This window comes from Peromyscus maniculatus, chromosome 4 (genome assembly GCF_049852395.1).
Source record: "Peromyscus maniculatus bairdii isolate BWxNUB_F1_BW_parent chromosome 4, HU_Pman_BW_mat_3.1, whole genome shotgun sequence".
Classification (NCBI taxonomy): domain Eukaryota; kingdom Metazoa; phylum Chordata; class Mammalia; order Rodentia; family Cricetidae; genus Peromyscus; species Peromyscus maniculatus.
Window position 1 is genome coordinate 43,038,636 of NC_134855.1, and position 21,946 is coordinate 43,060,581.

The 21,946-nt window shown below is 41.1% G+C and overlaps 1 protein-coding gene across 1 annotated transcript in view; it reads right to left on the reverse strand.

The window, feature by feature from the left end:
* Slc38a11 (solute carrier family 38 member 11) overlaps nt 1–21,946 on the reverse strand; it is a 51,725-nt gene that overhangs the window by 14,881 nt on the left and 14,898 nt on the right. The window contains exons 8-10 of the mRNA XM_006977169.4: nt 6,932–7,002; nt 6,101–6,262; nt 2,600–2,712 (exon numbers count right to left, since the gene is read on the reverse strand). Of these exons, the coding sequence (XP_006977231.1) occupies nt 2,600–2,712; nt 6,101–6,262; nt 6,932–7,002 (346 nt within the window). The remainder of the gene's footprint in view (nt 1–2,599; nt 2,713–6,100; nt 6,263–6,931; nt 7,003–21,946) is intronic.

Sequence of the window (21,946 nt, forward strand, 5' to 3'; positions counted from 1 at the left end):
GAGCAAGCACACCCTACCCAACCTGAGCTTTTCTGTATGTGTGTCTGTGTTTCTTCATTCCTGTGTCACCCCAGTCCAGATTCTAGGACCACGGCACACAGGATATGGCAGTCTCCCTTAAAGTCCTCTTCTTTTTGCCATTTCTGAAATGTGAGTGCCCATCCAGGCTTGAGGTGGGGGTAAATTTAGAGCAGAATTATAAGCTGAGGCCACAGTATAAAGAAGAGCAAAGGAGAAAGAATAAGAACATTATCTATGGAGGACAGAAGGAAGACTCTGAACAGAGTGATGGCCATGTGCAAAATACCAATGAAACAGGAACTGTCAATGGAAAGAGAGCATCATATGCCAGGTGCTATGATGAGGACAACTGTTGAAAAATATATTCCCACAAATCAGCTGCTCCAATGCTGCTGGTAGAGACCTAATGGTGATATTAATAACTTAGATGATGTAAATTTGCTATTTTCCCAGATTTATCTCCTTTAAACACAACTGTGTCATACATCTCTGAGATGGTATTATGAGGATGAAATGATCACGTGGGCAGGATCAGCAGCATACAGTCTTTTTGATCCTCTTTATATGTGCCTGGCTATTTTACCTATGGAGAGACATGATTGCGTTCATGTTGGCTCTGTGTGTATATGTGTACAGACAACAACAGCATCCAGTGAGGCTCATACAGCATCCCTCTGCAAGGGACATGCTCCCAGGGCAAAGATCTTGGTTGCATTCTGCTTTGCTGTTATGGCAGCTCGAATGGAAACTCATTTCCACATAGGGAAGACAGAAGTTGCAGGTGGAGGGACTCAAATCATCCACACACAGTTGACCAGGAGGCATCTAAGCCTGCACCATCCACTCATGTGGATCTGGAGATCCAATCTGAACCTGAAGTACTAGGCAGATGCTGAAAGAACAGCCTTTCCTGATCAATAGTAGAGCTTTGAAAAAGCCTGCAGCTTAAAACCTGCAGGAAGTTTACTCTACCCGTCTCTTCTGTGAAGGAAGGGCACTGGCCTTGGGTCATGCCGCTTGTGAACAGGAGTGCGATTAGGAAGTATGCACAGTACGGAACACCCTCCCCTCACAGGTTCTCACAGTCCCAGCACAGGTTCTCGTGGCCAGAAATGGCCTACAGTGAGAAGGCAGCTGCCTTGAGAAGCCTGCGGATTAGACAGGGGATTTAAGGCTCTGTTGGTGGTTCACTACATACACTACATGCAGTCACACAGTGCACTGCGTAAACAGCCCGTGGGGATAGATCCTGACTAAGCCCTTTCCACAGTGCTGTGGGGGCTGCTGCTCAACACAGTGGATATCTAGCCAACAGCATAAGAGATGCCTGATAAGCCATGGTGCCCAGAATTACATAAGAATAGATTCTCTTTTGTCTACATAGCCATCTGTATTTGTAAACATACAATATTTATATAAATATATGCATCAAAACATATCTGTAGACCTATAGGTTTAAGTTGAGGTTTGATTCCTCATAGAATGTAATATATTATTTTTTAAAATAAAACCAATTACTCTGGCCTATGGTAAATAAACAATGATTTATGAAAAATTGTAACAAAAATATAATTTTGGGAATGATTTCTTTACATTTTCATCCTTAATTTTTTTTTGTCATTTCTTTAAAAATAAAGGTGACCACTTTGGTTTGGCTGTTTTCTAAAGGCTGCTATTCACTTGGGAACCAAATGGTGTGTTTATGTTTATGATCATTCACACTCAACCCTGGAGCATGATTTACATATAGTTACAACATCTGAAACATTTTATTTTGTAAATATTTGAATATATATTTAAATGAAAATGAGGACATGACCACTCCTAGGTATGGTTGGGAAGAATGTTTTTATGGTAGATATGAGGGAGAGGATAGCCAGAGAGGCATCTGGAAGAGTCCATAGCAGGGAGAGAAGGAAGGGGGAGGGGGAGCATGAGAGAGGAAGAGGAGAGAGCAAGCTAGTCAAGGGAGGACCCGAAGACCAAGAGGTCAAGAGAGCATGGGCCTGAAATGGCTGGTTTATACAGGAATCCGAAGCTGGGGGAAGGGGAGGGAAGGTCAGGGGCTGGAGAGGTTTAGGGTAGGGGATGGGAGTGAGAAGCGCTGAGGTACCCTGGCAGCCAGTGTCTGCTTTGCTATGTCGATTGGTACCTCAGTTAGTCATTTGTCCCTGGTTTCTTTGGGACCTAACAATATTCATCTATGGATTCTGATACTTTATAGCTTCAAGAGAAGGTTGTATGAATCTGTCATGTGTCATCATGCCTTTAGGGAATTTATATATTGAATTGTCTGTGTCTTCCTCAATAAATGTAGTAGAGCAAGCTACCCAGGCAAAGGGTTGAAAAGAGCCTTTGAGGGCTGGAGAGATGGCTCAGAGGTTAAGAGCACATTGGCTGCTCTTCCAGAGGTCCTGAGTTTAATTCTCAGAAACCACATGGTGGCTCACAACCATCTGTAATGAGATCAGGTGCCCTCTTGCGGCATGCAGGCATACATGCAGACAGAACACTGAATACATAATAAATAAATCTTAAAAAAAAATAAAAATAAAAAAAGAAAAGAGCCTCTGCTTACCTCTCTAGTCACAAAGCATTCAATCGGGTATGTTAAAATGACAGTGATGCCATAACAAAACCTCCCAAAGGTCACCAGGTCATCACTTCTGCAGTAATTTTCAAATAAGTCTCCTGGAGAACAAGAAAAATGTATTTATTTGCTAGGTGTTGGGGGTACCTAACAAATGAGATATTTTGTATAAAAGTGGTAGCCAATATTCTTCATTTCCTATAATTAAAAGAATAGATTACCAGGTCTGAGTATAACATGCTGCCTCCAGTAGCCCTGCATTTATTCACTGCTATTGAAACTAGTACATGTTCCACTTGAAGGTGCTCATTGCTGGAAGAGTTCTTATTTGTTTCTGTTAAGTTTGCCTTAAAGTTGTGCCAGTTTTTTAAAAACTACTTTGTCCATTGTGGGTTGGTTTTTTTTATATATATATAACAGAATCAACTCCCTAAATTCTTATGCACTGCCTTTATAAATGGCTTCTGGTCTTTGTTTCTCGGGATTGTATTATTTTAAACAAATACCTATTAAAATAAACAAATTTCTCTTTGAAATGCTATATTTAGATGGAGGACAATCCCACAAGGAAAAGTAGGACCAGGGCATGTGGGGAGCCGAGTTTCCTGCAGTTGAGGTATAGGTTTTGATCGCAGGCTCAGAACCACAACAAGGAATTCCAAAGATACATTGTCTTTCACAGCATTTGATGCACCCAAGTGTAAACGAAGATTTCACTAGTTCAAAACTGAAAATAGGACCGATTCCAGGAAAGGACACTGAATTTAATTACTTCTAAATCAAGCAACAGACCATATATACCTTAGGCTGGCTCTTACTGAGACTCATGTTTTCAGGAGTCTGTGAAAAAAGGCAGGCCTCTGGCCAGCTCACAGAAGACAGCCTTCAGGCCTCTGTACTTCCTGAACATAACATGGTTAAGTTTGGACACAGCAGTTGCCTTTTTCCAATTAAACCAATTAGAAAATTAGATGAAAGCCACATATTTTACAACGCTATTTCAGAAGGAGAAAGTAATCCCCTGAGCTTGTTTGTATTAAAGAGTGAGGCGGCAACCTGCTTGCACTTCCTCTTTCCAAGACATACTTTAAGTGGCCATGTCCCTTCCCCCTACCAACAACACCAGATGTGTGTGACTTTTCTGGTGTCCCCTCCGGGCAGAAGAAGATGACAACACAAAGCACTAGTGGCAGAGAACAACCTCAACATTGATGAGGGTTCAACACTGAGAAACCCGAGAATGGAGGATCCCATTGCTATCCTCCCCGGTAACCAGGCCCTGCTTTGAAGTCACAGGGAATAGCCACAGGATGCCAGGCTTCCCACTGCCTTACTGGCTTGACTTTACCTGATGAACAGAGGCACACGGACAGACTTTGCACAAACAAGACCGGATCAACTTAAAGAGAAATGAGCTAAAGAAGCAACACCGCCTCATTCCAGCTGAAATCTGTGTGTCAGGGAATTACAGCTAAGAGGAAACACAAGGCAAGAACAATGGCATCCAATACCTGTCAGCTTTGCCATATAAAGATGTGTGTGAGAGACAGAATGTATGTGAGTGTGTGTGTGTGTGTGTGTGTGTGTGTGTGTGTGATGTATGTAGTGTATGCACATAGGTGTGTGGGTATTTGCACCTGTGCATGGGCTTGTGGAGGCCAGTGGAGGACATCAGGTACCCTGCTTCATCATGTTCTGCCTTATTATTTTTGAGAGAGAATCTCTCTCCAAAGATAGACTGTGAGCCAGGAAGCCCATGTGATCCTACTGTGTCTGCCCCACACCCCAGAACAGGCACATGTGGCCACACCCAGCTTAAAGAGCCCCCATCACACGTCTCTTTTAGAGTGTTGCTATATAGCACAGGCTAGCCATCCTCCTGCCTTAGCCTCCCATGTGTTGTGTTGGGATTACGGATGTTAGTGGCCATGCGCAGCTGTCATAAATATTCAATTACAGCAGGGCAATTAGCACTGCTAAAATCACGAGGAAAAAGAGACTTCTATAAACTAAGGTTCCATGCATGCAGGAGCCTTTAGGGCGTTCAACTTGGCATACTATGCAGTAATTGTGATTGGTACATGGCAGTGCTTGAAAGAGTTCTTACCTAGACTTTCAAGGTTGCTGTTAATTGTACTATCCTGGAATATATATATATATATATATATATATATATATATATATATATATATATCCCACATATATAACATATATCACAAATATATATGTATACATATGTGTATATATGCATATGTAATGTATATGTTACTGGATTGTTATTATATCACTAGTTTTTTTTAAGCCTTTCTTATTTTAAGAAAGATTTTCTTTTTTCTGAGAAATATATGCATATAATCACAGTGACCTATGATCTCTGTGCAGATCAAGGCATCTCAAGAGTACCACAGTGTCACATGTCACAGAAAACTAATCCAAGAGGAGCTGGATTCTAAGAGATTATTGGAGGCTCTGTGTTGATCAAAACCGGGGAGGCAGACAGGGAAAGGGGGGATACCTGAGCTTGGGCTTCAGAGGACCACGTGCATTCTGGTTGTTACCAGCCAGCTGGGGCAAGTTACTTCGCTCTCTGTGTAAGCAGGAAGTAGAACTAGTTATTCCACTTACCTTCAAAGGGTTGTGGGAAGGTCAAGTGAGATACTAGACCGGCAAAAGCTGTGGAATATATGAATCATAGCGTTTGGCCTGCTGTCAGGCCAGCCTGAGTATTATACCCTGAATGATTGGATGAAAGGGTCAAAAGCAGTAAAGGGAAGACCACCACTTAGTGCCAGGCCTGAGAGGAACAAGAAAAGAGAAGTCACTTTGAAGTCAGGGAGGGAGAGGGCTGGCTTTATGGGAAAGGTGATGTTTGTGATTTAATCCAGAATGAGATAATGAAGCAGAAATATCCTGCAGGCTGGAGATGAAAAAGAAGGCCTGGGCTAGAAGGAAAATGAGGAAATCACCTAGAGTATTTGTCAACAGAAAAGCAGGACTCCAATCTCTGGGTGGGATGGGGATTAGAAGGAAGCAAATATATATATGCACAGAAAAAGAAAAGCCATGATAGTACAGCCGTTCTTTCCTCAAGTGGGAGGCAGTTCAGTATAGCTAAGTGACTCACAATGGTTCAAAAGGACCAGAACCAGAAAGGTTATCAGCGTCAACACTGGGAGGTTATTAGTGCCCAGGAAAGGAAAGGTACAGACTGGCCGTGGAGAGGGGAGCCAGAGTTCATGTTTGCAAACAAACAAATGTGTCTGGAAGCAGAGAGCATTGGGGTCACAGAGCTACGTCTCAGACGTTAAGAAGAGAGAAATTATGAAGCAGAGCATAGAGAGGCAGGACGGTGGAGCAGAGGGTGGGTGGGAGGGAAAGGTGTCAGACAGACCCCCGAGAAAACTGTTCCAGAAATGAGTAGAACACTGGTATCCTGGTACCAGTCCACATGTGCACCAAGATAGGATGTGGTTTAGTCTCTCGTTTTACCTTGAGTGAAGCCGGTAAAAGTCAAGTACCCACATGTGGCAAAGAGCACACAAATAAATACAGAAACCAAGATGGACGTGTGGATGACTCGGCACCACTTAGCTACCGTGGGCTCTTGGAGAGAACCGTAGACCAGGAAGCAGTTATGGTGGCAAATGAAAGCTGGAATACAAAAGAAAAACAATTACCGGGGAAAGCAGCAGGACTGCGATTTCTACTCTGCAAAGTTGAGAGAGGCACACTGCCTTAGAATTTCAAGTCTCTAAAATGAAAATATATTAATTCTGCAACACCAAATAAGCCAGGAACTAAGATTTCTAATAAGCCTACAAATAAGAAACTACACAGAAGGCCTACCTAGTTTCTTCACGTCACTGTCGACAGGAACCAGGCCTGTCCGACTTCTCTCCCATTTCTTCCTCTTCCTAATGGCCCTTCCTATCTTAAGGAAAATCTGCACATGTGTTTCCTTGGCATCTGGGACGTAGGGGAGCTATAGATATCTAGCCAAATCTTAATCCTTTCTGTAAAGACTTTAAAGAAGTCTATGACATTTGCTAGACTTCCAAGTTAGGAAACACGTTAATCATTATGGATGTCTACCTTGGAAACACTTTTCTCCAGTTAGAAGCAAATTTTAGTAACAGATGAGGAAAGCTAGTAATGGACAAGAAAGGGTTGAGTCTAATTTTATATGAACACAAACTAGAGTGCATGCTGCTAAGGGGGAGGCTAAACTCAGAAGACCTGCTATAGACATACAGGGAACAGTACCTCTTCACAGAGCAGGTGGATCATACTGAGAAAGGGGTTTGAAGGCCAGGTACTCACCAAAAGACATCACCCCAATAGCCTGGATGGCATTGGGCTTTGCAAACACCCAAGCATCTTCTGTCTTTGGTCTAGAAGAAAATCAGTTAATTAGATACATTATTAAACAAGTGGAATGATATATTTATTGGAGAATAAGAAACAGTATCACACATAAAAATTGAGTATCTTTCAATGGGAACTTAATAAAGGGGGGCTGGAGAGATGGCTCAGAGTTTAAAAGCATTTGTTGCTCTTGCAGAGGACCCAGGTATTGTAACTAGCAACCACACGGTGGCTCACAGCCATCTGTAACTCCAATTCCCGGGGATCTAATGCCCTCTTATGAACTCCTCCAGCACAAGATACCTGTGATACACACAGACACACAGACATACACCATGCAGGTAAAATATCTATACATATAAAATAAGTTAATAAAGGGCTTCCACTCATCTCATCAACATTCATTTCTGAGGGACACCAGTGTTTCCTCAACCCCAATGCTCTAAAATGCCTGTTGAATGCTTGGAAAGATTCTGTGTTTACACATGTAAAATATTCACTGACTATATATATGATTTGGGTAATTGATTTACTCAATCATTTTAACAACAAAGTTATTGTGGAGTCATCACACAAGTCATCACACTAATATCCTATAACTGCTCTTTACCTCTTCATTTTTTCTGGTTTGATTGACCTGCAAGAAATTTAATGGGAGCTGGAATTTATTAAGGAAGGTAGATGTGAGTTGAGGCTGACTGAAGGTGTTCTGACTATTTCTGGAGAAACAGACTCTTATTTCATTTGTTCTTTTGTGGGTACATTCAAGAATTATCATCATTTAGGTCAGACATAGTGGTGCACTCAGGAGGCAGAGGCAGGTGGATCTATATGAACTCAAGGCCAGCCTGGTTTACCAAGTGAGTTCCAGGCCAGCCAGGGCCACACAGTGAGACCCTGTGCCAAAACAAAACCCAGACCAAAAGAATTATTTTCATCTAACATTAAGATAGTCTCTAGCCGGGTGGTGGTGGCGGCGGCGGCGGCGGCGGCGGCGGCGGCGGCGGCGGCGGCGGCGCACGCCTTTAATCCTAGCACTCGGGAGGCAGTGGCAGGCGGATCTCTGTGAGTTCGAGGCCAGCCTGGGCTACCGAGTGAGTTCCAGGAAAGGCGCAAAGCACAGAGAAACCCTGTCTCGGAAAACCAAAAAAAAAAAAAAAAAAAAAAAGAAAGATAGCCTCTGCATTATCGTCTAGTTTGCTTAGTTTCTTGGTGTGTTTCATCCAAAATCTTTTCAGACACTGGCCTCAAGGTTCCACCTGTTCGTGTACTTCTCAAAAGGGGTTTTGAACATACACACATTTTAAAAATTATTTTTCACTCATTTATTTGTTCTGAGTCAGAGTCTTACTGTCTAGCCAAGCTGGTCTCAAACTTGCAATCCTCCTGCTTCAGCCCTTATCATTCTGGGGTTAAAGTGTGGCTTCATCATGTCCAGTTAGTCACTCACTTAAATTCTCAAGCAGCATATATCCTAGTGGAATTAAAATATCCAGTGTCGGCCGGGCGGTGGTGGCCCACGCCTTTAATCCCAGCACTCGGGAGGCAGAGCCAGGTGGATCTCTGTGAGTTCGAGGCCAGCCTGGGCTACAAAGTGAGTTCCAGGAAAGGCACAAAGCTACACAGAGAAACCCTGTCTCAAAAAACCAAAAAAAAAAAAAAAAAAAAAAAAAAAAAAAAAATCCAGTGTCACCATGGATTGACCTGCCTAATAAATACTCTTGCCTCTACCTCCAGTAATAATGACTATTACAAGCTTGAGTCTGTCCTTCTGGCCTCTATTATTTGTCGGCTAAGGTATTCCTTTAACTAAGTTAATTGGTCCATGTTTCCATATCTGATTCTGTGAAGTGAAAGTAATCATAGTACCTAATTTCCTGAGTTATTTTACAGATTAAATGAGATTAAGCATGCAAATTTTCTGAAAGAGGGATTGTAAGACAGCATGTGTTCAATATATAGTCATTAGTTTTACCAGTAATATTTATTAATATTTGATTAGTATCCTTTTTTCACATATTCAAAGGTAGATAAAAGTCCACAAGTATCACATACGTCTATAGACAGGTTTGAATGAGACCCAAAAGAGTGCAGGGAGATAGACCAGAAGCCCACCAGAGAGCATGAGGGTCCTGGAGGGCTGAATAAAAGGGGGAATTCTCAAGATGAAAACTCAACTTTCATGTTTGTTACTCATTGTCTGTGTGAAGAGGACACAAACGAAATCTATTTGCTTTGTCAAAGTTTGTGGAATGTGTTCAGCCTATCATCTTTCTATAAATGAAAGGAGCAGCTCTCAGGGGAAACAAGACAGAGAGAAAAGCCAGTCTGAGAGGAGGCCTCCCACTGTTCCGGGACCTGCTGGGACTCTCTGCTCTTTGAGTGGGAACTACTGCCACCTGCTGCCTCCACTGCTCTCTCTCCAGTCAGCCTGGCAAATTCCAGCCTTAGTGTGCAGTGTGCACACGTATTTAATAGTCTTACAAAAACGATTCACACTGGGCAGTGCTAACAGAAGATTGTCTAACTTTCTCATATGCTCTGAGTGAGTAGTGTGTTCCAAATCTAGGAAAAGGGAAGAGGTATTGGGGTGTGGCTTTCCAACCATTTGCAACCAAGGAGTGAGTTCAGAAACAATTAGTTCCAGAGAGAGGAAGAGAAAGAGAGAGGGAGCGGGGGAAGAAGAGGAGAGAGAGGGAGAGAGAGAGAAGAGAAGGAATGGACATTTCCCTCTGGTATAATTTATGAGGTGAGATAAATTTTGATACCCAATCCGAATGAAAACAAATGAAGTTATGGTTCTTCTACTTTTAGACTATAGATATCAACTCCAAAAATATTAACAATGTGTCCAAGCAATGTGTATGATTAAAACATCTCCAAAAATGGCCTTCCTAATCATTGCCCAGGTAGTCTCATAGAAATGTCTGTTAATGCATTTACCACATTACTATATTAGTGTGGGAAAGAATATGGATTTTAGTACATACACAAAAGCATATGATTCAGTATTTATTTTCATAGACATACCAAGCAAGTTGTTAAGAATTCCCTCAACACAAGGAAGAACATCTACAACAAAATGTATGTGTAATAAATGTGGAACTGAAAAGGTAGAAATGTTACAACTAAGGAAGACGCCAGATAAGACTCCTTCATATCCAATTGCTGGTTCTTACTTAGTTCAGGAAGTCAATGAGAAGATGCCTAATCACAAAAAAACATAGCTTATTTGTTAACACCATGGTTGTGAACATAGAAAATTCAAGGGCTCTTGTGATCAGCCATTGGAGTTTATAGGTTATCTAACAGAGGGCTGAATATAAATTCAGTTCACACACACACACACACACACACACACACACACACACACACACACCAGTAGAGTAGATGTTGATGTTGACAACTGACACATTTTAAAGAGGGGCAATGGCAACAGAAGCCCTGTTTTGAAGGACATTTTAACATTATGTTATATTTCTATTAAAGAACAAAGAGATGTAGAGACATACCACGTCTTCATTTCTGCACCGGAAGACTCAATACTATGCACATGCCAATTCCTCCCAAATAAGTATTTAAAGGCTAAAGCATAGGGAAGAGCAAATTTTGAAAACAGATAACATTGGAATCTTAAGGCAAAGAGTGGTAGATGACAAAATCAAAGGTAGTATAAAACATTTGTAAATGATATAATCCATATGCAAAGTTAAGAATATAAATATTTAACTGGAAAAAGAGATTGACCACACATAAAATCAGTGAAATGATTATTATCTAGTTTATAGTAAATACTCTGCAACTCAATAAGAAAAATAAAACATGATGAGCAATGGGTGAATCAATTGGTAGGAAAGGAATCAAGAGCAAGCTAATAAATATTAACCTTAATTTTGTGTGTGTCAGATATCAGGTAAATGGCCTTCTTCATGGTAGGCAAGCATCCTACTACTGAGCTATATCCCCGGATATTTTCACTTTTTTGAGATAGGATCTTACTAAGTCTAAACTGGCCAGCCAGGTTTTCAACTCCGTCTGTAGCCGAGGCAGTCCTTGAATTTGCCATCTGTCTGATTAAGCTTCCCTAGTAGCTGGACTGAAAGGTATGTCCCGCTCTGCTAGTTGCTTCAGTTGTTAAGTGCTAAATGTATCAAAATAGAAGTGATGGACAAGTGTGGCCACTGTAACCTGTTACATTAGGTTTCCTTAGTTTAACCTTTCTTTTTTTGTGGCCTGTATCCCAGCCTGGCCAAGGATTCACTAGGTAGCTGAGGATGACCTTGAACCTTGATCTCCGTTCCTCCAGCTCCTGAATGTGGAGATAACAGGCGTGCACCAATATGCCCAGTTAATGTGGTGCTGGAGATCAAACCCAGAGTTTCCTACTTGCCAGGCAAGTACTCTACCAGCTGACCTATATTCACTGGCTCATCAAATGAAAACAGTGCAGGGGAATTCAAATATATACTGGTGAAGACAGAGGAAATACTATGGGCATTTTGAAGTTTGAGGGATGGAAACAGAAAAGATTGAAGGATTAATAGAAATGAACAGAGAAAAGGGTTAAGAAAAATGAACAGAGAAAAGGGACTTCTGGGACACCACCTAGTTGGCCATTGTCAGAGAGAGAGAGAGAGAGAGAGAGAGAGAGAGAGAGAGAGAGAGAGAGAGAGAGAGAAACAAATAATGTTAGAATGGCTGAAAACTCCTAGATTTCATAATAAGCTTAAATATCATGAAAATAAACATTCAAGAAACCTAACAAACTAAGGTGACTTCAGTAACATCTACTCTGACACACATGATAATAACCTCTAAAGACCAAGGAGACTGACTGGTTCCCATCACATTTGTATGTTGCCATTGACAGACATTTGAGTAAATTTCATGAACAACTGGGACTGCCTTTTATAGAGAGCCACAGTCCACCGACCTGATCGGGGAACTTACAGTTTTACTTCAGAAGCGCTAGAGGCCCTAGATATGTTTTTCATAAGGTGAAGATATGTGTGAGTATGAATGTGTTCATTTCAAATGCTTTGCAAGTGATGGGAAATTAGTTTTCCGTGATTTTACCAAATTAGACTATTATTGGATGTATAAACAGGCATGTGTACTTACTACCCAATTTTGGGGTTTCTGTGAAGGAATATTTTTAAGGGTTGACTCTCATAGATCTCTTCCCAAAGTTTTCATCTAAGCACTAACAATGGTTCTTACTTTTTCTCCCTTAATCTTTGGATCACATATAGAGTAACAGAGACTAGAAACTGACAGGTAAAGAAATCCAGCAGGTAAAAAATGTATTATGTCTTTCATGTGCACAAAATTCTACATAGGTATGGGGTACCATGTGGTGTTTTTGTAATACATATATGTGCCGGGTAATTTTAAATCAGGGCAAACACACGTGCATGCGTGTGCACGCGAGTACACACACACACACACACACACACACACACACACATACACACACATACACACATTTATTCTTTATCATAAAAATATTTAAAATACTTTCTTCTAGCTTTTAAATCATTAACTGTACATTATCACATGTGATTTTTCTACTGTATATAAAACAGAACTTATTTCTGTCACCTAATTGTATCTTTGTCTATCCCCTCCTCAGTCTCTAGTGACAACCATTCAACTCTTTAACTTCTAGGAGAGCAACTGTGTTTGTTTGCTTTTTTGGGACAGGGTCTCACTGTACAGCCTTAGCTGGCCTGGGATTCCTGCAGATCTGCCTATTTATGCCTCCTACATGCTTGGAATAAAGGCATGTACCACCAAGCCCTACCTGAGATCAACTTTTGAAATATTTCACAAGTGAGTGAGATCATATGGTACTTGTCTTTCTGTTTGTGACTTATTTTACATTTCCAGTTTCATGTTATGGCAAATGACACAACTTCGTTTTGTTTTTTCATGATAGGATAGTATTGTGTTGTATATGTTTGTTGCATTTTCCTTATTCATCAGTGGGTAGACACTTGGATTACTTCTATATCTTCATTATTACCAAAATGTTGCAATAAGTAATTAGGTAATTTTTGAGAAGGAATTACCTATCCATCTGTGATGGCAATTCTTGATTGTCAACCTGACTAATCTGGAATTAACTAAGACCTCAAAATGGGGGCACACCTATAAGGGATTTTTGCTTGATTTGAAGTGGGAAGATCTACTTTCAATCTGGATTTTTGAGGTGGGAGGACATACCTTTAATCCAGATCCTTTGAGATGGGAAGAGCTGTCTCTAACCTGGGCCATGCCTTCTGCTGGAACTCTATATAAGGACATGGAAAAAGGAACTTTTTGCTTTTCACCTGCTTGCCTTCCCTTGCTACCAAGTCCATTCCTTCTTGGCATTAGAGCCTACTTCTTTGGGATTTCATATATATTGAGGACCAGCTGAGATATCCAGCCTCAAGGACTGAGTAAGTACTGGATTCTTGGAATGTCCATTCATAGGCAGCCATTGTTGGATTAGCTGGACCACAGCCTGTAAGTCATTCTAAAAATCATATCTATCTATCTATCTATCTATCTATCTATCTATCTATCTATCTATCTATCTATCTATCTATCTCTGCCTATCCATCTATGCATCCATCTATTTATCTATCTATATTTGTAGCTAGAGTTTTCCTGCCTTGCCCACAGTCAAGACAAATCTTTGTCACCCGCCAGTCCCACAGCTGCTCAGACCCAACCAAGTAAACACAGAGACTTATATTGCTTACAAACTGTATGGCCATGGCAGGCTTCTTGCTAATTGTTCTTATAGCTTAAACTAATCCATTTCCACAAATCTATACCCTGCCATGCAGCTCGTGGCTTACCAGCATCTTTTCATGCTGCTTGTTAGGGTAGCGGCTGGCAGTGACTCCTTCTGCCTTCCTGTTCTTTTATTTCTCCTTTCTGTTAGTCCCGCCTATACTTCCTGCCTAGCCATGGGCCAATCAGTATTTTATTTATTGACCAATCAGAGCAACTTGACATACAGACCACCCCACAGCACAGCCAAGTGCAGACCATCTCAGACACCTGCACTCAGGCTCGTGGTCCTAATCATCCTCTATGCGGACCTGCTGGGTAAAGCCACGAGGAACCCAAGAACGGACTCCCACAGGACATACAGGACATCCCACAGCATATATTCATTCTATATACTCTGTTACTCTAGAGAATCCTGACTGATACACCATCCCTCTCCATTAGATCAAGCCTCCTATTCTATACAACAGAGTATATATTCCACATAAAAGGAAATAACTTCTCTAAAGCATAAAATGTCTTTTAAATAAATTATTGAATTTACACTTAGAATTTCATGTAAGTCAATAATAAAAAAGTTTAAACCTGGCAGCTAGAGAGATGGCTTGGAGTTGAAAGCACTTCCTGCTCTTCCAGAGGATTCCTGTTCTGTTCCCAGTAGCCATATTGGATACAACAGTCTGTAACTCCAGCACTAGGGAACCTGATGTCCTCTTCTGGCATCCCTGGTATCAATATTCATGTGTACACACACACCACAACACACACACACCACACACACACACACACACACACACACACACACACACACACACACTTAAACTTGGCTTTCTAATTGAACTAGAGTAGATAGGCCACATGGACTTCCCTTCTGTCCTGAGATCCCACTAAAATGTTATTAAAGGAATTTAAATGGTTCATGAGGGAGAGGATGGTGGCAGAAGAGACATCAGTAGAGAAAAAGGAAACGTGGATGTTTATGTCATAACTGTGGAGAGTCATATAGAAGGTGCTCATGAGAAAGAGTGTGGAGTAGGCAAGGCTCAGAAAGAACAGGGAAGAGGTGAAGGGGCGTCCTAGGGTGGTGGGTGGTGGCGCAGGAGCAAACTGAGAGGCAGCCTGTCTAGAAGGCACAGTAGGACAGGACTCCCTGTCAGGTTGATCCATCATCTTATCTGAGTGTTTGGGAGAGGCTTAACAAAGGGGGATCCTGTCTAATGTCAAACAAGGTAAACTTGTTAAAACAAAACCAGTATTCGAGTGTGGGAAAAAGGAGAAGGGGGTTGGGAGGAAGGCTAAAAGAGGAAAAAGTACTTAATTTTAAAAGCTTTAGTGTCTGAGAACTACAATAGGTAAAGAAGGAAAAGATAATTTCGGGCCTGGTAAAGAGAAGTTTGCAGCCTTGGCACAGGCAGCACTTCAAAAAGAAGGATTTCTTCCTTCACATTAAAAATGTGAACAGATGTGAATTCATATAATTCTTGTTTAGTCTTTTTGGTGGGGGTGGGGGATCGAAGTCAGGGTTTCCTGTGTGCTAATCACATAGTCCTATATGCTTTTTAAGAAAAGGTTTATTTTTAATCATTTTGCTTTATATTTATGTCTGTGGGAGTATATGCCATGTGTGGGCATGCCTGTAGAGGCCAGAAGGAGACATCAGATCCTGAGGATTTGGAGTTACAGCTGGTTATGAGTGAACTGCTGGATGTGGGTGATGGTTTACATACTTGGATTCAGTTGTCTTATCTTGATTGGAAACTTAAATTTGTTGTCTTCATAAGAGCTGAGGGATCAACAAGGATGTCCTACCAAATAAACCTGTCTTCATAGAGTGATGAAAGCAAGCTTCAGGCTGGACAGGGTGTCTCACCTGAAATCTCAGCACTCAAGAGGCAGAGGCAAGTAGATGTATGTAAGTTTGGGGCTAGCCTGGTCTACATAGCCCATTTCAGGCCAATCTGGGATATATATTGAGTCCCTGCCTCAAATAAATAACAACAAAACAACAACCAAGCTTCAGGTTATTGCTCCTGGGTCTTAAGACAGTGCATCTCTGGGTCAGGAGGCTCATAACACTTGTGCCTTCTGGGAGCACACTCTCAAACTCTTCAGTTGAACTGAGGAGGCTTCCAAATAATCCAGTGTGGGCAGAGCCCAATTTTTTTGTTGAACACTTTATAAATTAACTGCTTCAACCAGACACAGCTGAGAGTTAAATGCTCTGGACAGCCCTAGGCACAGCTCAGTGTTTCCTGTTTTCTGTCAAGCTCAGAAGGACCAGCAGATCTGACCACACCCCTCAGCTCAGCATCAGCTGATTCATCAGTCACTGTCCACCTTCCCAGCTCATTTGGGTCTGGCTCTGTGATACCGATCTGTGTTTGACAGAGCTACCTGGGGAAATCCTTCCTCGTGATTATTCACAGTGTCAAAATGGATTCACTTACTTTAAACACAATTTTCAAAAGTTGATTTAAATTTTCAGAAAACTTAATGCTGATTCTTTTTGCCAAAATTTGGTCTTACAAAAATGATCCCTGAGAAAAATCTTGTAATTACAAACACGTTTTGTCTCTGGAGATACCAACTTCCTTTGATTCTTATTATCATCCATTCTTTGATTCCCCTGCCAACTCTTCACAAAGTGTTGTTGGTTGGTTGGTTTGGCACAAACAGACAGGTAGGAGGGAGTAGAGTAGGGTTTTACTTTAAAAAATATTGATTGTTATTATCATTGTGTTATTAGTGTATATGTTTTTGTGTATGCATTTGTAGAGGAACATAATTATGGGGGTGTTTAAAAATGTGTGTGTGTAAAGGTCAGGGGCCAACACTAGAGTTTTCCTCAGTCACTTCTCCACCTTGTCATTTGAGATGAGTTCTTTCAGTGAACCTGGAGCTCACTAACTGGTTTAGACTGGGTGTCCAGCAAGCCCAGAAGCCTTCCTGTCTCCATCTTCCTAGCAGCAGGATCACAGGCATACACCAAAGATCTGGTTTTTCACAGGGCTGCTGCAGATTCGAACTCATGCCCCATGCTTGTGCTACAGGCACATTACTAACCGAATCATCTCCCCAGCCCCCTAATATTTTAATATTATGAATATTTGTTAGAATTATGAGTGTTATTTTGTTTTCTGATGTTTACATGTCCAACTCTACCCTCAATGAACTTTCATAGACCCACAAAGGGGGACTGACTGGGTCATACCTACTTTCGTAGCCTCACAACCTAGAACAACCGACTCAGTAGGCATTTAATACATTGATTGACACTAGACTCTTCTGTTTCTCCCTTTGGTAGTGAGTTCTGGACTGCCTATGAATCTAATTGTCTATACTGAAAACCTTTATGTCAACCACCACCCTAAGTAACTCCTGCTCTCTTAGAACCTTCAAGGTGACACTAAGTCTACCTAACTATCAGCTTAAAGTTTCCTCCCCCTTCATGTCTGCTAGTCATGTGTATATACTGTACCAGTTGTCCTGTGCTAGACTCTTGGATAGACAGCCTTTTCCCAAGCTTTTGTGCTCCCAAGCATTGCCCTCACCTGGGCTATAAGAAAAGCCCAAATTAAAATGGAAGCTTTATCTGGCCACTCTTCTGCTTCAGAACTGTCAGTGTCCATCAGCTAAGGAACAAGCCAAAATTTTCACACTGCAGCAGAGTCTTCCCTTTATCTTGCTCTCTGCCAAACCATCTATATTGACTTCCTTGTATATTTTGGACAGACTTTCGGCCTAGAATCACCAAAACTCTAGTTATGTCTAAACACAATATTGATGTGGCGCCCAAGGAGTGGGGGTGATAGGGAAGTGGGGGTCAATAGCTGTCATGGTCTGGGTGATCACTGGCTTTGAAAGTAACCCTAGGAAAGTTTTCCTGGATAGTAAATACTTTTTCCATGACAATTTCATTGCCTCAAGACGATTCTTATTCTCTTGTCCAGCCAATCCCCAGGATGAACTGACTAAGGCAAGGAAGGCACACGGATTCACTTAGCTGTGGGGTGATTATCTGGCAATTCCTTACTGAGCCCCAGGTTTGTGGTGAACGCTCTGCTGAGAGATGAGCATAGACTGTGAAAGAGCAAATGTGACCTCTGTGCTCAGCATGCTTGCCGCAAGATGAAAGACGTAAAGTCCCCCTGCAAGAAGATGCCTAAGAGATGAATAAATTCGGTTCAACAAGGAACATGATCATTTTATTTCTACATGGAGAACCCTTCTATTTCTCTATAGCTCCACATTTACAAAGTCCAAATACTCAACTTCTGAATCCATTCCTCATCACCATTCCGGGATGAGAGCATAAGCTCCTGGAAGGAAACCCACATTGCTTACTATGATCTTCAGAATGGACCCGCATGTTCCTCTCTGTATCCTTAGGCCACACTTTCAAGCATGAATATCCCAGCTTCTCTCCACATACCATGGAAATGCCCCAAATGCCTTCAAGAGTTCCTGGAAGCTGGATGTGGTGACACATGCCTTCAATCTCAGCATTTAGGAGACAGAAGCAGAAGGTTTCTGTGAGTTTGGGGCCAGCCTGGTCTACATACTGAGTTCTAGGACAGACAGAGCTACATAGTGAGACCCCTGCCTTATCCCCCACCTCCAAAAAAGAATTCATGGAGCACTTTTAGATTCATTTTTTTCACTTGAACTACAACTTGCTCAATAATTCCTATGTTTAAAACAAAATAAGGCATTTTAGTCTCTTTTTTCCCCTCAGGCCATTTTTCCCATACCACTTCACCTCATTTATACCCTTTCTCAAATAAGGGGGTTGGGAGGACACAAGAAGGGAAGGGGGGATTTTCCAGATTCAATGTTTTCTATTGAAATAATTTATTGAACATTGTTATGCCATATGCTTTTTAAGTATATACATGACATAAAATAATTCGTTAGAAACATGGTGGGATTTTTTTTAATTTTAAAAATTTTCATTAAACAATGTCTCCAGGCTCCAATAGGAGTATTTTTCCCATGAGAATATTTGTCATTCACTTATATCTTGAATTTTTTTGTAAGTGAGTTCTACCCATACCATTTAATTGAAACCCCTGTAATCTAAGTGGATACTGTCATTTTCAGGGTACAGTGGCTCTTCCACATTTCTAATCATTCCTGCTTTGACGTCTTTTGGGGCCACTCATTTTCCTATTCAGTCTGGATGCATTACTGGCGGTGACCCTATTCTTAGCTCCAAGGGGCATCCGGTGGGCACCTGTGACCTGATCTCAAGCAACTCCACACAGATCTTGGGTAGGAATCCTTACAGATCCTCACCAGAGCCAACTGGAAATAATCCTTGCCGTGGACTGGAATCCCCGGAAAGAGAAAAGTCTTTCTCTTTCTGCAGACTTAGACCTGAATAGATAGAAGTTGAGACTGCCTGCTGTTATCTTGTGACAGTGAGAAGGCATTTCAGAAACTAGAGCTCAAACAAGGAGCAGGACAAAGAGAGAGATGAAAAGAAAAGCCGTGTCTGACTCCGTTAATTGAGCTCCTGGATACAACCATACCCACAACCATACCCAGCAAAGGACCTTGAATCTTACAGCTCGGTTAATAAATGGTCTTTTACTTCAGTCAGGTTACAGTTTGGTGACTGTCATTTACAACAAGAACAGCAACAATCCATATGTCATTTAAAAAGTTCAGTGATTGACACCCATCAAATCTAATCATTCTCTTCCTCAAATATGTACTTTTACATATTTTTACCCATTTTTTCCTGATTCTCTCTTGAATCCCTTCTAGTTTATTAAATTGTAGAATTTTGGGCTTAGAATGGACAGAGTAACGAAATTAATGCTTGCTGGGTTCTAGGGCACAGTGTGTGTATCTAAATGTCTCTAAAAAGCATAGATGTTCATACTACAGTTATGTTTAGAATGCTAAGTTATTGATTAAAATGCTAAAACAGAGGTGTCATATGAAGGAAAATAGTTTCAAATTTGATTCCATGTTATCATTTCCACACTGATTATAAGATATGAATATCAATGACATCCCAAGTAAAGATTTTTTAAAATAATGCCTCCTATTTAAGTTAGAAAAAAAAGTGTGTTACTGTAATTTTATACTTGTGTACTTTCTGGAAAACAATTAAATTGCCTTGTTAACCCAGTTTTTATAAAGCAAAGACCTAGAAAATACAGTAAAACTGACCATAATTTCCAAGAAGAACTGAGAGTCGTGAGGCTGTGGCTATTTGAAATCATATCAGAAAGCAGAATTTATGGCCCTATGAGTTATGGAAAAGGAAATTGAATTGTGTTTTATTTTTAAACACAACCACTAAAAAGGTGTTTCCATGGTAACAAGGTCAATACCAGCAGCCGTTACAGACCTGCCTGTCTTCTGATAGTGGGTTTAAAGATCTTTTTTCAAATACCATTTTAGAAGACCTACAGGGGGAGAAATCTACAGCTTTTCTGATCGCTCATCTGAACTGAAAATGAAGAAAAGCACACATGGTGTATTGGATTCCTCATGTTTTATGGATGATAAGCATCCAGGCCTGTCTTGTTCTCAGAAAGAAGCCTGCTTGACTAGCTTCTGTGCCAACCTGTACACAGATTTCATTAGCCTGATTATAAACAGGCCAAGCAAAAGTTGTTTGCAGAACTATTCAAACAGAAATAAAGGGCGGTACCGTATGAGAGAACATACTTCTTAGACATCTAAATATTGGTAGAGTTAAGTAAATATCCCCCCCCCCGCCCCGTTATTGTAAAGACTCAGTCTCAGATAAAATATTATATCACCAGTTGAGGAAATTAAGGCTACATTTTGTTTGGGACCAAAACAAACAAATTGCTCTTAGAGCTCTGTGGCCACGACATCAGCTCATTCAGCCTGACAGGAAGTGCTCATCCCTTTCTCCCCACCCCACCCCCATAGTTATCCACAGAGTGTTATTTTTCCCACTAAACTGGAAGACCCTTGAGAGCAAAGACATTTCGTTTCTTTTTGTATTAATAATGATCTGTCACATCACACTTTCTATATTAAAAAAAAAAACCCTGAAAAACACAAATGAAGAATGACTCATCTACCAGACCGCATCAACTAGAAAGAAAAGCCTCTGCTTTCATTTGGGGAATGAGGTACAGCTGGGGTATGCTTGTAACCAGTCTCCGGGCCAGAGGCTGTCTCGCTCCTTGCTCATGGATGCTTTAACTGTTCCATAAGGAGTCCAATTGCCTGGCCCCTAGACAGATGAGTCAGAACCTCTGTGGGTGGGGCCCTGGCACCCCAGTCATTCTAGCTAGTCAGGTTAGTATAATGTGCAGTGGAGATGGGGATCAATGTTTGCCCCTTCCAGAGAATAATTGAGTTCTGATTCATTGACTTTTCAAGTCTCCTAATTTTCTCTCTACCTTTTCCCCTCTTTGATATCGCCTCATTGTGTTATATACATCTAGTATATAAAACCTTTTATTATAAATGGCTACTTAGAATCATTTTTCATTATAAATTTTTCCATCATTGTAGTTAAGCCTCATATAATCACCATTTTGCTGAAATTACTACTTATTGTACTATTTAATGCATGGCTTATCTTTCTGTTCTTGTAACTCAGTTTTTGAAAACCAGGATGGGATTTAGTATCGGTGTAATAAGTACTGAATAAAAAGCAACAGAACAGGCTGTATACCTCTGTGTTTCCATGTGTGCATTTCCTGAACCTAAAATGCCTTTTCTCCTCTTGTCTATCTAAAGAAGTTCCAGTCCGTCTTTCAAGATACCAAGATCTCCCATCAGTCCCTCTCTGAAAAGCTCTCCTCGATCCAAGCAGGTCATGAAGCCCTGGTTTGGGCAATGCCTTTGCCCCTTTCCTGTTTTCACTTCACAGTTACCACATTGGATTGAATTTATTGTTCTTCTGTTTTTAAATCATCCAACGGATGAACAACTTGCAGCAGACACTGATCTAGACAATATATTGCCCTTTTCTTCCAGGACACAGCACAATCCCCAGAAACAATAGCTGCTTGATGAGTGCTCCCTGAAAGGAGGGATAAATGGCCACATTGATGCTGAACCAAACCAAATACATTTCAAAGCTGCTGAGGGTGTGTTAGACTGGATTCTTCTCTCTCTCTCTCTCTCTCTCTCTCTCTCTCTCTCTCTCTCTCTCTCTCTCTCCTCCCTCCCTCCCTCTCTCCCTCT